The 16,176-nt window shown below is 35.8% G+C and overlaps 2 protein-coding genes across 2 annotated transcripts in view; both read left to right on the top strand.

Annotated features, from left to right (window-relative positions):
• Nucleotides 1-4,827: 4,827 nt before the first annotated feature.
• Nucleotides 4,828-7,000, top strand: LOC147481353 (cytochrome P450 71A1-like). The gene is made up of 2 exons (XM_086580560.1): nt 4,828-5,925; nt 6,189-7,000. Exons 1-2 carry the CDS (start codon nt 4,999-5,001, stop codon nt 6,789-6,791), a joined length of 1,530 nt encoding a protein of 509 aa, XP_086436686.1. The 5' UTR covers nt 4,828-4,998; the 3' UTR covers nt 6,792-7,000.
• Nucleotides 7,001-10,468: 3,468 nt separating this feature from the next.
• Nucleotides 10,469-16,176, top strand: part of ENOC (cytosolic enolase) — a 29,755-nt gene continuing 24,047 nt past the window's right edge. The window contains exons 1-6 of the mRNA XM_086576755.1: nt 10,469-10,689; nt 10,793-10,947; nt 11,021-11,195; nt 11,573-11,644; nt 11,750-11,866; nt 12,870-12,950. Of these exons, the coding sequence (XP_086432881.1) occupies nt 10,585-10,689; nt 10,793-10,947; nt 11,021-11,195; nt 11,573-11,644; nt 11,750-11,866; nt 12,870-12,950 (705 nt within the window). The 5' untranslated portion in view covers nt 10,469-10,584. The remainder of the gene's footprint in view (nt 10,690-10,792; nt 10,948-11,020; nt 11,196-11,572; nt 11,645-11,749; nt 11,867-12,869; nt 12,951-16,176) is intronic.

A 16,176-nucleotide genomic window follows, 5' to 3' on the forward strand; every position in this document is an offset into this window, starting at 1 on the left:
TGTAATCTCTGAGAATCAAAGCTTTATCAAATCCGAACTCAACCCCTTGATCTTCTGTTGTATTCATTTAGAATAGATTGGACGTTGTGTGGGCAACGATCTACCAATCCCCTTCTTTCTCACAAAGCTATATCCAATTTTGGATCTATCTTTCCTTGCCTCTTTTTCTAATCCAGTGAATAGTGAATTTCGGCTAGAGAGAGGATATTCTATTTATAGGCTACAACAGGGACCATGAAGAGAAATTAGGGTTGGGCCTCCTGACGGGCTTGGGCTTTCTATGTTCGCCCAGAATACACGGCCCAAGTCCGTCAACAAATGGCTTATTCCACTAAAAGCCATTGTTGCATTACCGCCCTAATCCCAAATTACGTGTCAGCGTTTATGGGCTCCATATTATATGCTCGTTGATCTCCCCATGTTTAAGATATCAAATGTCCGTTGATTAAGTCAAGTTACTGACAACTACATTAATCAACTTCTTACGTCCTTGAGTAGTACCACTCAACCTCATTGTCATGTCGGAATAAATCCACCTGCATGGTTTACATGACAATCTTTTTGAGCTCCTCAAGGGGACATCATCAACCCGACTTCTTGCGGGACATGGATTCCTTCTATAATCAACAGCACACCTTACATACAATGTCATTACCCAATCTATCGAGTTTGTTGATTCACAAATGAATCTCACTCATTGATGATTTAAAGCAATGTACAATGCATGTAAGTGCCCGTTATTATACCTGGATTAGGAGGACAAACATTCATAATAACAGAGGCATTTGTTCTCTTATATAGTCAGTATAATGAGAAACAACCTCACTTAGTCCTGTTCAATACACACAAAGTGTACTAGTGTAATCATATAGTCAAGCTAGACTAATACCATATTATACTACAACCGTACTAATGGTTTGTCCAAATCCATCTAGGTTGTGAACGATTACTTATACTTTATAAGGTACTGATGATATGATCTTCTGTGTATTCACACCATATTATTTACAACATAAAGTATTAGACACATGCATATAACTAAAAACATATATAATATGCATAACATTTGCCCATATGATTCTCATTCAAAAAAAAAAAGAATTAGAGTTAATACAAAAGTAATGTTTTTAGTATATAACCCTATCAATGTATATGGCAGTCTGTCAGAACAAATAGTCGGTCCACTCATCCAAATAGTCACAAAAAAAAAGAAAGAAAAAACTTACTCAGCTCCTAACCACCACGGATCACTACAGTGTTCTCAGCACTTTTCTCTCGGCACACGATGTACTGTAAGTGCAAAATGTCTAAGAATTGTTTCCTGGATCCCTTACACTGACTAAGAAATATGGTCATTTCATATATAATTAAGAGGTGCTTAAGAGTAGGGCTGTCAACGCGCCGGACTTGAACATGACTCACCTATGTCCAAGTCCCGTCCAAATTATATTTACATTTAGAAGGTCCAAGTTCCAGTCTATGTCCCATTGGACATGATCAGATTCGGGCCTGGACTAGGTCCAATAAAGTTACATGAAAATTGTGTATTTTTTTATTATTTCTCAAAAAAAACAAGGAAATAGTGTATTTCTTTATTATTTCTCTAAAAAAAACTAAAATAGAGTGTAGTAAGACTCAAACCCAAGCCTTATATATGGCACTACAACACTAATCCATCAAGCCTCTTAACATTTTATGTATACTAGTAGTTACAAATTTAATAGTACTTATTTGAAAAACATTTTATGTATCTCTCAGGGGTTGCTTAGAGTGAGTTTAGAGTCGGCTCCTCAGCCTCAAACTCCAAAAGACAATGAACCAATTAGATTGAGTAGAGCACAATCAAACATAAGGGTGAACTCTGCTCCCCTATTGCAGGGAGCAATTGCGAGTAACTTTCATTTGATCTCACCAGGTGTAGTGGTATGTACACATACAGAAACCGATATCACACAGGTGAAAGGTGGTGTTCTTGGGGACCAAAGAGATCTCGAGGAGAGCATTATGGTTACACCTATCTAGAGTCACCAAGATATGATTACTCCTTTTCCCTGACTACCCAATAGATGAGAAAGAAATATGTATAGTATGAAGGGTTAGTTGCTGAAAATGAGGAGGTCAATGATATAGATGACCTATCAGATTATGAGGAAGAAATATTTAATGACCACTTGCCTAAAAGCAGGTCGAGGTATGAAACGTCTTCAGAGGATTGGTCCATTGTAAAGCCAAAAAAAAGCAAAAGAATCCAAGAGCGTTCTTCTGGAGAAATTGAGCCTACTCTCGCAATGATGAAGAAGGTAAAGTCACTAACCAAAACCAAAAAGAGGTATCTTGATGATTATACGAAAGAGTTTTAGGATGACACTTTGGGACTCACATACGTGTGTTGTGCTTGCAGATGTTTTTTTTATGACTATGAGAAAGAGCAACTGCATCTTAGGAAAGATCATCCTAAGATAGTAAAGCAAGTGAAGACTAGAAAGTAGGAGACCAAATGAGACGATTCCTATGAATACTTGCTTGTGGTATGTGTAATGATTAATCTCAATTTTGTGAGGGCTTCATGCTTGTTGTAGTCTTTTTATGTTCCCTTTAATGATATGGGTTGAACGGCCGCAGTACCGTCATGGATTATCAATAGGTCGCCCTAGTGGTATTTGCTCTTTGTCTTTGTTTGGGGTTTGTGGATTGAAGGTAGATGGTCCCTCAGGCTATGGTTGATGGGGTTGCTGATTGTGGTTTTCTTGACAGTGTTTGTTCCTTCGGGAATGTACATGTAAGGAGAAATCTCAAGTGTTTTAGGCTTGATGTCTTATGTTATGTGTACCTCCTTTAATGATCATACTCTTAGAGAGGGTATGTAATGTTTCTCTATGTGCAATAAACAGGTGGGGGTCTGCCTTAACCCTAGCAAACTTTTCAAAAAAAATAAAATAAAATAACTTTAGTTTTCGGGTCGGGCCGTTATCGGGTCGGACGAGGGTATGTCCATAACTGGCCCAATAGTCTTATCGGATAACATTTAAGTTCTAAGTCCCTATCTTATTGGTTTGGATTCAATCGGACATCGGGCCTGGCACATTGACAGCCCTTCTTAAGAGGGGTGTTTGCTATTTAGCATTTGCTTAAATATGAAAACAATGCCATGTCTTGAAGTAGATCCATCTCTGCCCTGCAGCGCGCAGCTATGGCCATGCAGACAACAATTATCTATTTTGCAAGAAGATAATAAAAATTCTAAAAATCTAATTGAACTGCATATCACCTTGGCATGCGTGCTTTTTATTTGTACTTATATCACGAGGAAACACTTACAAAAGCCAATTCAAAGAAAACTGGGATATATATCAATCTAATGTACGTAAACTTCAAATGACTCCAAGTCTCAATTGTCTTTCACAAGTAGTAAAATACGTCGTTACTCTCATCTAACTCAATCTACTACACTCATTGGAGTACAAAAAATTCCAACAAGGCAACAGGGGTTAAAGTTAGGAGGATAAAAGATTGATAATATTATGCTAGCGCTATAACCCTAAAATACAAGAAATTGGCCCTAACACCCAATTTTTGAGAAAATGAAGTCTATAGGACACACATTTTGGTGAGTAACTCACAAGGACAAATTTTAGAAATTAGTAACTCACGAACCCACGATTTCAAATTTTGTAACCCTCAAGGACAAAATAAGTTGGCCCGGCCATTTTACTTTTTTTAAATGCCAGTTATACCCTTTCGTGAAAATAACCCTCAAGGACAAATGACCCGGATTTAAAATAAATATTTTCCAATTTTACCCTTTCTGTCATTTTACTATGAACAATGAGTGTTCATACCTTCTGCTGGTGTATGAACAATGATTGTTCATATCAAAATAGGTGAATGTACTTTATACAATATATTGATGTATGAACATTGAATGTTCATACCAAAAGGACTATGAACATTGAATGTTGGACTATGAATATTCAATGTTCATACCCAATCAATGTTCATACCCAAAGGATTATGAACATTGAATGTTCACTATGGACATAGAATGTTCATATCCAAGGACTATGAAGATCGAATGTTCATACCCAAGGACTGTGAACATTGAATGTTCATACCCAATCAATATTCATACCCAAGGACTGTGAACATTGAATGTTCATACCCAAAGAACTATGAACATTGAATGTTCACTATGAACAATGAATATTCATACCCAAGGACTATGAACATTCAATGTTCATACCCAATCAATGTTTATACCCAAAGACTATGAACATTCAATATTCATACTAAATACACCAGGTCGTTTCGTCTGGGCCGGGCCGTTAATTATTTCGTGTTAGGGGTATACTTGACATTTCATCTATCCGATCCATTTTTTATTTTGCGTCAAGGGTATACTTGAACTTTCATCTACCCGGTCCTTGAGAGTTACTTTTTCGGCATTTTTGTCCTTGAGAGTCACTCCCTGCATAAAATAATGAGGGACAAGAATAATGAAACAAATGAGGTAATATAAAAATTTATCTAATGGTCGTCCAGATACCTTTGTATCAAATACTGCCAATGCCGCCCAAATTGTTGCTTAGCATATTTATGAACTATTTTAGTCGTCTGTATGTGGGGATATCAACTTGTAGCCCGCATCCAAACACTTGAACATCTGGTAATATGTAATCATAAAGACAAGCTAGTACCAGAGAAACGACACCAAATCTGAATGCATGGGTTAAAATCGTCAAGACTCTTCTACGTGTTGGTGTTGGTCCGATGGCTACAAAGCACCAATCTCCTATATAGGAACCTTGATTAAAGTGAGAAAAGTATCACATATTTATCTAAGAGTACAACTGAAAAAGACCTTAAGAACAAATTTCTATAAAATATAAACTAGAAAGTCATCAGCAGACAAAAGCAGTGTAGCTTAGTTTGGTATTCTTCATATATAGCAGTAAAGGTATGAATGAAACACTCTATGTGAGCATCCATTATTATTGAAAAATGGCTCCCCCACAAGCAGTGTTACAGTGGCTTGAAAACCAAAAAGATACATTCTTGCACCATCCCTTATCGCTCTCTCTTCTTCTCCTCTTCTCTCTCGTCTTTTTTCTTTGGATCATTAGAACCAGCCAGCCCATGAGATTACCACCGTCTCCACCTAAGCTTCCTATCATCGGACACTTACATCGCCTTGGGAAATTGCCTCACCGATCCCTCCAAGCTCTTTCTGAAAAATATGGTCCATTAATGCTACTACGTCTAGGCCAAACCCCAACTGTAATTGTATCATCTGCAAATTTGGCAAAAGAGATAATGAAGACTCACGATGTTATTTTTGCCAATAGGCCAATAACGACAGCCACCAAGGAACTTTTTAACGGTAATAAAGACATTGCATTTGCACCTTATGGTGAATACTGGAGGAATGTAAGAAAGATTGTAGTTATGGACCTCTTGAGTGTCAAGAGGGTCCAATCGTTCAGGTATATAAGAGAAGAGGAAATAGGCAAAATGCTTGAGAAGATCAGGCAATCATCATCACTTGGAAGTGGTGTTGATGTAAGTGAGTTGATTGTAACTGTTACTAATAATCTGATTTCAAGAGTTACTTTGGGTAAAAGTTGGGAAGTGTGTGCTAAGTATGCAGACTTGCCTAAACAAGTGATGGAACTTATTGGGAATTTTAGTGTGGAAGATCTCTTTCCTTCTTTGGGATGGATTGATGTGCTCACTGGCCTTCATAAAAAGATGAAAAGGGTTTCCAAGGCTATGTCTCAGTTTTTGGACGAGGTGATCGATGAGCATTTGAAGTCTAGGAAAGATGAGGATGACGAAACAAGGGACTTTGTGGATCTTTTAATTAAATATCACATGGATCCTACATTAGGTTGTGAAATCACAAGGGAAAATCTTAGAGCTCTTATCTTTGTAAGAATCTTCTAACACTTCATTTTCAAATTAAAACAGTATTACATTAAGACAACTAGACAAGATTGTCATCAACATAAAAAAAAAAGCATCAACCAGGGTACATGTGTGGAACATGAACTAGCACTATATGATCTAGGGTCTTTGACTTTGGGGGTTACTACTTTAAAGATGTAACAATGTTTTAGCAAAATTATTCTAGTTATTTCTTCATTTATTAGAATAAGTACTATAATGCGTAATTACCTCATACCTATTCGCAGGACTTGTTTGTTGGAGGAACAGATTCTACATCAACAACTACGGAATGGATACTGGCAGAGCTTTTCCATCACCCTGAAGTGTTGAAAAAATTACAAAATGAGGTACGAACAGCTATTGGAACAGAATCTATGGTGGATGAAGACGACACAAATCGTATGGAGTACATGCATTGTGTGATCAAGGAAACTTTAAGATTGCATCCTCCTCTTACAATTATCATTCCAAGAGTACCTACTGAAAATACCACAATAGATGGCTACCATATTCCTGCTCAAACAAGAGTAATCATCAATGCATGGGCAATAGCAAGGGACCCGAAGATATGGGATAATCCGGACCAGTTCATTCCAGAGAGGTTTATTAATAATCAAGTTGATTTTAGAGGCCAAGATTTTGAGTTTATCCCATTTGGAGCTGGTCGAAGAATCTGTCCTGGAATTTTATTTTCTGTGACATCGATGGCATCAATTCTAGCTAATCTCTTATATTGGTTTGATTGGGACCTGCCTAATGGGGTGGAGAGTGACGTGACAGAAATTTTTGGGCTAACCAATCACAAGAAAGATCCTCTTCGACTTGTTCCAACTGTTCATGCTTTTTAAGTTAGTACATTACTTCTTATTAAGATGCATATCTCTTATGTACTTTTGTATTTGCTTGTATTTGCAATTAAGTATACGTTCTATAGTTGTGTTTGGCAAGTACCATTGTGGAGAAGTTGCTGGAACTCTGGAAGGTTTTGGAATGCATGTATTGTTTATGAAAATTGGGCAATTGTACCCAATTCCTATTCAGTTGATTGTTCAAGACATTTGTGCGGCTCTACGCCTCTAGACCAATATGTCACAGTTGATTTGCAAAAGCGCAGCTGAATATCAAGTGTTGTAGAGTTTCATTGTCAAATTTCAACATACCATGCAACAGGAAACGAAATGAAAACCTGTTTTTGTATCTGATCATCAGTGGGAACACGGCCCTGAAGCAACTTCAAGGCTGTAGCAGCAGCCCTAGGATGAATGCTTGTTGCACTGCATTTCTGAGCATTATATGACACTTGACCAGTTGTAGGGATTCCCTTCCTTCATTAAATGCAGACTTTGAGGAAACTTACCACTTAATTTTATGCACCAAACTCTGTACTAAACTATTAATCATTTCGCAGTTGCACTGCATTTCTGAACATTATAGCATGCAACGACTACTTATCCAAGATCTTTTACATTTGAGAGGGAATCGTTCCGCTCATTATTGTTTTAGCTCAGGTCACTCAGATCACTTTAGGAGACATTACAAGCCTTTTAATTCGTTTGGTTATACATATATAGGCATAGAGAATGCTCATACTCTCGATGGTGTAAGCCAGGGAAACACCAGAGTCCCATGTCATTCGAGACATCTGCTAGAAATAATAATTTTGAAATTCCTTTACTATAAAAAGTCAAAAAGATCCAAATGCACAACTACATTGACATGCCTTAGCTTGACATGGACACAGGAAAAAACACTGTTGGATATAGAGGACATTGTCAGGGCATCACCAATGCAGGCCTTTAAAACCCAGGCCCACGTCAGAATTTTGGAGGGACACATCGGCTTCAAGAGACCCAATAAAGAGGAACAAAATCCTTAACGGCATTACCAATGCAGGCCCTCAAAATAGAAGGCCACACCAGCGTTTTAAAAACATGTACAGAGCATTGACCAAAATATCGCCGATATATCCGATATATATCGGTAGTTTGGTACACCGACATCGATATTTCCGATATATATCCACCGAATATAGAATCCTTTTCTTCCCAATATATATCGGAATTTCCGATATAAAATTTTATATCGCCGATATAATCGATATATCTAATATTTATGATATATATCGGTTGATTTTTTGACCATTTTTTAATATAAATCCGATATTTTCGATATATCTGATATTTATGATATTTTAAATAGTTTGGACTGGTTACCAAAAAAATGGATATATCCTATATATTCGATATATATCGGTTTTTGGGTACACCGATATATTCATCGATATCGATATTTTGAGCATTGGTATAGAGAAGAAAGGGGACATAGAGGACCCTTATATTTTGTGTCCTAAAATGCTGACCTCTAAAATTAAACTTAAATCTTGTATTAACCTTCAGTTCTTGTGAAATTTGCATGGTGGAAGTGTGTATAGCCCAAGACCTATAAGTTTTGGGTTCAAGTCCCATTGTAAACTATAAGGGCTTGATTTGTATAGGTCGTGATAGATGTAAAGCTGCCTACATATCAAGTTCTTGGGTGCAACTTGAATCAAGTCAAACGTAGTTCCTTTTTTCTTTATTAAGCAAGTTGCCCGCATTTCATCCTCTCCTGTGTCAGGTCAAAATCTTGACTTGAAGTCGTTCAACGAGCCATGATGGCGAGTAATAGAGGTTTAATGGAGTGTGCATCTGAAGCTCCGATCTTAATGGTGACAACTGTGGTGTAAGTTATTAGCCGTTGTAGTATTAGCAGGTGCGAGCTTTCTAGAGGTCGCTACTGGTTCGAACTGAAGGGACGACCTCCCTATTGGTGAGGCGAAGTTACTAGAGGTCAGTTTGTATGAATGTTGTGCTGGACACATGTTTGATATTCACAGGATGTGGATATTATTCTCTCACATAAACATTTCACTGTAGTTTATTTTCCTTTTAAAATTTGGTAACAAAAGTTGAAAAAACTACTAACAAAATGTTGGTGGGGATATTTCCCAATACATGAACAACCCTGACCAACTTCGTTGCCTGGCACTCAACTAAAGTTACTATGATAAATATATATATATATATATTTTTTTATTTTTTATTTTTTTTATTTCGCGAAATGACCAAACCCTCTATAAATGTGATATAAATAGAAACAGCTTTAAAGGAAGGTCTCATTGGTGATGCCCTAAATTGGTGGGTGTTCCAATTGAGAATGTATCTGCTCTTTTAAAACCCGTGAAATAAGCCCAAAAAATCAGGTACTGAGCATAGTTAGCAATTTGGTGAATTATTCGTTTAATTCGGAAAACGTTTAAAAATATCGTATTTTTCAATGATACGGAATAATTCGTTAATTCGGCAAGAAATCATTAATTCGCAAATTATTCGTATTTTCACTATAAGTTTACTGAGTATATTGTCAAATTTTCTTTTTTTTTTTTTTTTTTTTTTTTAGTTTCGTATTATTCTCGAATTAATTATGAGCCCGGACTTTTGCCGTTTCCATTTTTTAAATCCGAATTGAAAAAATGAATTCTTATCAAAGCTCGAATTTTATTTGAATATTTTCGGTATCGAATTTTTACCACATTACAAATGGCTAACTATGATGCTGCATTTAAAGGGTTCGGGTTTGGGCTCATTTAAACATCCATAGAAATAGAAATTAAGACATATCTTGGATGCTAATATTGGAGGGAGGCTGATAAAAGCTTGTATCCAGGCCCCATTGGTGATTGCTCTCAGCGTCTGTTTTTTTAAGCCCGAGCCAAACAAAACTGGACTAGGCTCCGGACCTTATTTTTTCTTATTCTGGTTTCAGCTCAAGTTAATGGGTACCCAATGACAGCCAACTGAGTTAGGGGTGATAAGTTGGCCTTCAGGGCTTCAGGCCCTCAACCCGCCCCTCAAAAGTTGGCCTCACAGATTTGAGGGGCGGCCCAACCCGACCCTCATGCTTATAAAGAGCGGGCTAGAACCTAGGTTCTGAAGCATAAGCCCGACCCTCATTAAGCCCTCACCAGCCCTCACTTGACTCTCATATGTTTTCTTGTTGTTTTACATTATATTTATGTATTATACTGTAATTATCTAAGTTGTATACAAAAAAATCACTAAATTAGTTTTCAATAGGGGATAGATTATAACATAACATATACGGTTTTTGTAATTGATGTAATGATAGGTATATAAGTCATACATAAAAGTAAATTCAACCTAACAACATAGTTAAGTATGAAAAATATAGATGCTTTAAAAATATAATATCTTATACTATATATATATATATTTTCTAAAGACATAAGAATTAGTTTTGTATATTAAAATTGATATACATAATCAAAGTATGATAAAAATAAATAAAAAATTACAAAAAAAAAATTAAACTAGTAAAATATAATTAGATCGGGCCCAACCCGGCTCTTATTTGGCCAAACTAAGGGTCGAGGGCTGGTTAAGCGCTTGAGTTTTCATGTAGACCATATTCGACCCGGCACTCAGTCAGGAGGACTTTTATGGTTTGAGCGGGGGGCTAGCCCGGGCCGACCCTTTTATAACCCCTAAACCGAGTTCCAACATTCCTCCCTCGAGGCAACCTACCACCATTTCGTTAATTTTGTTTTTTGAAAAAAAAAAAAAAAAAAAAAAAAAAAAAAAAATGTCTGTACAAGAATATCTAGACAAGCACACTCTCTCTAGGAAAATCGAAGATGCCGTAAATGCTGCTGTTAGAACTAAATCTCCAGACCCCGTATTATTCATTGTAATAATAACTCCTTCCATTCTCTCTCTCTCTCATTATTATTATTATTTAATATAAATTCTTTTTTGTTTAATAGTTTTATTTTATTTTATTATTCTTGAAGTCAAATCATATGAGGAAAGGCATACGTTGCGTAATCACAAAGATTAAAGCTAGACAGATTATTGACAGTAGAGGCATTCCTACGGTCGAGGTCGATTTGTATACAAATAAAGGAATGTACCGTGCTGCTGCCCCCGGTGGCGCGTCTACTGGATTGTATGTATGCCCATCGTTTTTAGTTTTATTGTTATGGACATTTTTTTTTTATGTGTGTATTGTAATTTGTCAGGTATGGGGCAGTTGAATTAAGAGATGGAGAGAAAGGGAAGTTTCTTGGTATGGGAGTTTCTAGAGCTGTTAAGAATGTGAATGAGAAAATTGCTGAAGCTTTGATTGGACTGGACCCAACAGTTCAGTCTCAAATTGATCAAGCCATGATTGATTTGGATAAAACTGAAAACAAGGTGAGACGCCTACTCTATGCCCGAGTATAATGGCAACTATCCACAAGTTGATAATTGTAGTATATGTAATTGTTTTGGTGGCTAAACTATTATTATGTCATCTGAATTTACCATAATTATCCCTCAAAGGTGGAGACTCAATTGAGAAATAGAAAAGAACCATATGGTTTGTTGTTACTTGGATAGCTTTTTCATGGATTTATCCAAGTAAAGGCAGATTAGAATCGGCCTTGTACGTGCTTCTAATGTTGTGAAAATTCTCTAGTCTTTGTGACTGTCATTATAGCCCTCTACAAGGTTTAGACAATCTGGTTTTAACTTGTATCTAGTGCTTCTCACAATTTCGGGCTATTTCATCATATTTACTATCTTTTTAGGGTGAGCTTGGAGCAAATGCTATACTGGCCATATCAATTGCTGCTTGCAAAGCTGGTGCTGCTGAAAAGGAGGCAAGTCGTATTGATTTGGGTCCAATCATTCCTCATAAATTTTCATTTCTGTAGAGATCCTATTTTATTATATCAAGTTTTGTTTTATATTCTTTCATGTTGCAGGTTCCTCTTTACAAGCACATTGCTGATATATCTGGTAAAGCAAGTGTGGTTCTTCCAGTTCCTGCCTTCACTCTTATAAATGGTGGAAAACATGCTGGGAATAATTTGTCTGCCCAAGTATGCTCTATGTAGATTCAGGTTACAGTTCAAAGTAATTTTTTTAACTGCATGGTCATATGAATTTGCAACAAATGGAACTATCGAATGCAAAGAAATATTAATAGTGATGATTTGTTTGATTCGGTGATTTGATGAATAGATCAGCCATTTGGCAGATCATCCTCTTTGTAGTTTTTATTATTCATATTATTTAGTTGTTTTTTCTGTTAAAATGCTAAGTTGTATTGACACGGATATGTGTGTCCGTTTCCGACACATATGAAGTGTCTAATACGGAGAAATATGAAAAATTGAGGTGTATTACATACTATATGTGTCCGTGTGTGTCTGACACGGACACGGGGATACGTATCTGACACGGATATTTTTAAAATATGGCATGCCCATGTAACATAGTTAAAATGATATTTCATTAAAATTAACGAAAAAAGTAAATAGAGATGATCTGCAAAAAGGGAAAATGAAAATGATATCTGTAGAAACCTAAAAATATTTTGCAGAAAAGAAAAAAAAATCTTTATACAACCCGAAAAGAAATCTCATCAAGTCCTCAATAAAATGATAACCATGAATTGTCCAGTTTGGTAGCCCATTACATATTATGATATTCTTAGAAGTTGAAAAAAAAAAAGTTTACTTACTCTACGGTTGACATTGGATTCAACTTTGGAATTAAATAAACAACTTTTCCAATGTAATGACAGAAATGGTGAAACCAGAAACCAAAGCACATATACAACAACCTCACACATCTAGAGGTGTCTAACACGTGTACTCAGTGTTATACACATTGATCCTCATACAAATGTTGCAAAGAATCTTTGAAGTGTGTCAATACATGTCCAACATGTGGGGTACAGTACAGTGCCAAGGTAGCAAATTCTTAGGAACCGGAGTGCCCTTGTTATGTAGGATTCAACTTTTAAAATGCAAATAATTCTTCTAATATGCTTACTTACAAATCCATTGTGATGGAAAATGACACTTGAAATAATAACAGGGCATTATGATTCTTCCTATTGGTGCTAGTACTTTTGAAGAGGCATTGCAAATGGGCTCTGAGGCATATCACCATTTAAAGGTAATTACACTTCAGTTTCCAGTGTTATATTTCTTATAGTACATCTTACTGTCTAGTTTTTAATTGTTTATTAACGTAGTAGCAAAACTGGTCACCTTATGTGTTTTGTTGTGAGAGACAACTTGAAAGGGTCATTGAGTGTCTGCATGTAGCACATAATGAAGAGGAATGCTAGCAGGCAACACAGTTGTGAGTTGTACACATGCCACCTCACTAAAAAACACCTTTTGTCTTGGATTCTAATTATTAAGCAGAATTTTGAAATCCCAAGACCAAAAGTGTGTTATTTAAGGAGTTGGCATTTATGCAACTCAAAAGTTATTTGTGTAAGTTAACAAGTGTTAGTCATAGGTTCTGATATGCAGATTTATAAAGAAGACTTGTGTAGTGGCATGCACCTATGTATGTATGTGTGGCCACATACATGTTCCTATGTAAAATACTGTAACAGGAGCAAATTATATTGATATGTAAAATACTGTTGCAATAAAGTTCAGTACATACCAGAGAAGGGTGTCAAATCCTTCTGAAATACATAACACACCTACTAAGTAGGCATCGTATGCATCCACTGATCCACCAATCATTTGCAGGTCCTTGTTAAGAAACCACTCTAGTACAAGGCATTAAGGGTATATCTCACTTAGTAACCCAAGTGAGTTTTCCCTTAAACAAGAATAACTTGTTACTAGGCAGTTTAAAGGCATAATTACCACATCTATCTGCAGCAACATTCCCATTTTTGCTAATCTCACAAAAACATGAACGGAGAATTGGCTATAGTGCCTTTAACATGTGAGTCATTGATTATTCTTCTAAGAGCATCATCAACGCATTTGTGATTTGTTTAATCGATTGCCAATGTGACAGGTAGAATAATTTTTGGAAATTTGAGTCTCCAACGCCTTCTCAAACTGACTTCCAAATCCTAGCAATTGCCCGAATCAAAACAAAATTTATGAGAAATTTAGAAATGAATGGGATGGGAGAAGTTCAATTGTCCCACACTCAACGTTCTAAAAAGCGCTAGGCGGTACTCGGCTGGTGGGAGAGCGCCTAGGCAGTGCCTAGACGAGCTAGGCGTTAGGCGGCTTTTTTTCCAAATATATATAGTTTACACACCAAAATGAATAAATGAATCATTTGCCATAATTCAAAAAATAAACGCAAACAAAAGTACTAATTACAAAAAGGCATAACAGTTGAAGAAAATGGCAAGTGATCTGGTGAAGTTGAATAGGGGGACTGAAGATTGACTTTATATAAAAACACATTATCTTTCTTATAGTAGCACATAATTTACATTGGTCTTTAGTTTTTTAAACTAATTCAAATCTTAAGCCTTCATGTCAGTGGCGGAGCCAGGAATTTAAGTGAGTGAGCCACCTAGAAACCAAGCAAAAATAAAAAAAAAAAAAAAATAATAATAATAAATACATTTTTTTTTTAACTAAAAATTCAAACCCGATCACAAAACAAATATATTTCAAACATAAAAAAAAATCATATAAAATGATTGTAATAAATATAATATAAAAAAAATAAGAAAATAAAAAAATAATTCAATCTAAACAAGCACTTCTTCATAGTTGTCCTCGGCGCGGCCTTCTTTTTTGTCATCCTTTATTTTTTGGAAGCGTTGCAAGATTAATTCGGTATCAATGCTATCAAAAACTTCTTTTTCAATATATGTTATTAAATGATCATTCAACCATTCATCCGCCATCCGATTGCATAGACGATTCTTTATGATATTCATAGCAGAAAATGCCCTCTCCACGGTAGCAGTAGCAACAGGTAAAATTAGCGCCAATTTAATCAACAAATACACAAGTGGGTACACAATGTCTTTTATCGTCTCAACCATTTTTTTGGCTAGATTGCTAATTCCATTTACTTTATCAAACTTAGTATCGGAACGTACATCAATGATATAATTCTCAAGCTGAACCGCTAATTCTATTTAATCTATTTCTGAAAAATCATCGAGATAAAGTTGAGCAAAATGAATCAACTTTTGTTTATCGAAAGCAGTAAACGACTCACAACCTGCTTTGATGTAGGTTGTTCAACACCACCATCCTCAGTTTCTTGGTGACTTCGCTTTAAAGAGGATCCTACTTCAACACTAACAACATTATCTGTGTTACTAGTTGGTTGAGCGGGCAACGACTTTTCTTTGATCAAATACTTTAGCATAGTTATTTAAACAATTAAAATAAACTACCAATCAATTTAATTGATATTGCACGAATTAAAATAAACCACCAATAATGTGCACAAAATAAAATAATAATCACAAACATATAAAAATCTAAATAATATGGTTTAGGAATCAGTACAAAAAGACGACAAAAAATTAAATAATATAAGGGTTACCTAGTTACCTCCACAAAACCGGTAAGTGTAAAGGTGCTTGTTTGGGTAGAAGAGTAGAAGACTTAAATTTTAATATAGAATAATAGATAATGGAGGAGAAAATAAATAGAGTACGTGACATGTTTTTTTTTTTCTTTCTGGTTTTTTTAATGAATATGAGAGGATTTCTTTGTTTGGGTTTATATATGGGTGTGCTTTTTCGGTGGAGTGATTTGTTGAGTTTTCTATTTTGTTTTTTTGGCTTTTTTGGTACTTTGTTCTTACTACATCAAGTACTGAAATATATGACACGTCAGCACATCACATGACCTTTTGTTTAATTTCTACTAGCTTGTTTCTACGTTAGGTACTCAAGTACGTACATCAGTGGCACATGGGCCAATTTTTTTTTTTTTGCTTATTAACTTGCGCCCTTTTGTAACTAACTGATAATTTTTTTTTGTTTTTTTGGGTAAAGTTGAGGGTACGCCAGGGTGTACCCTGGCTCCGCCACTTGTGTCTTTTATTTTCAACATTTCATCATTTTTCTGAAAAAAAAATGTGCCTGCCTAGATTAGTCTGCCTAGCCCGCCTAGAGACCAATTACTCTGCCTAGCCTACTTTTGGAACCGAATAGGAGGGTTTTCAAAATAAGGAACAAGAGGAACAAGATTTCCAAATTTAGGAACATGGTTGTGTGATGATTTTTCCTAATCTAGAAACACAAGTATTTTGTTGATGATCAAAGAACAATTAGAAGTATTGAATCAAGAAGAAGAAGAGATCTAGAAGATAATGAGTTGAACCATATTCTTTAATGGTTGCCTACATATCCTGTGAAGAGGAATTAAACTCAAAACGTAGTTCA

Source organism: Coptis chinensis, chromosome 8 (assembly GCF_015680905.1).
Source record: "Coptis chinensis isolate HL-2020 chromosome 8, ASM1568090v1, whole genome shotgun sequence".
NCBI lineage: Eukaryota > Viridiplantae > Streptophyta > Magnoliopsida > Ranunculales > Ranunculaceae > Coptis > Coptis chinensis.

What these genes read in the sequence shown, in the direction of transcription:
- LOC147481353 (XM_086580560.1), top strand. Translation starts at nt 4,999, where the DNA reads ATGGCTCCCCCACAAGCAGTGTTACAGTGGCTTGAAAACCAAAAAGAT. An exon ending in ATCTTAGAGCTCTTATCTTT is followed by an intron (nt 5,926 to 6,188) that starts GTAAGAATCTTC and finishes ACCTATTCGCAG; the next exon opens with GACTTGTTTGTTGGAGGAAC.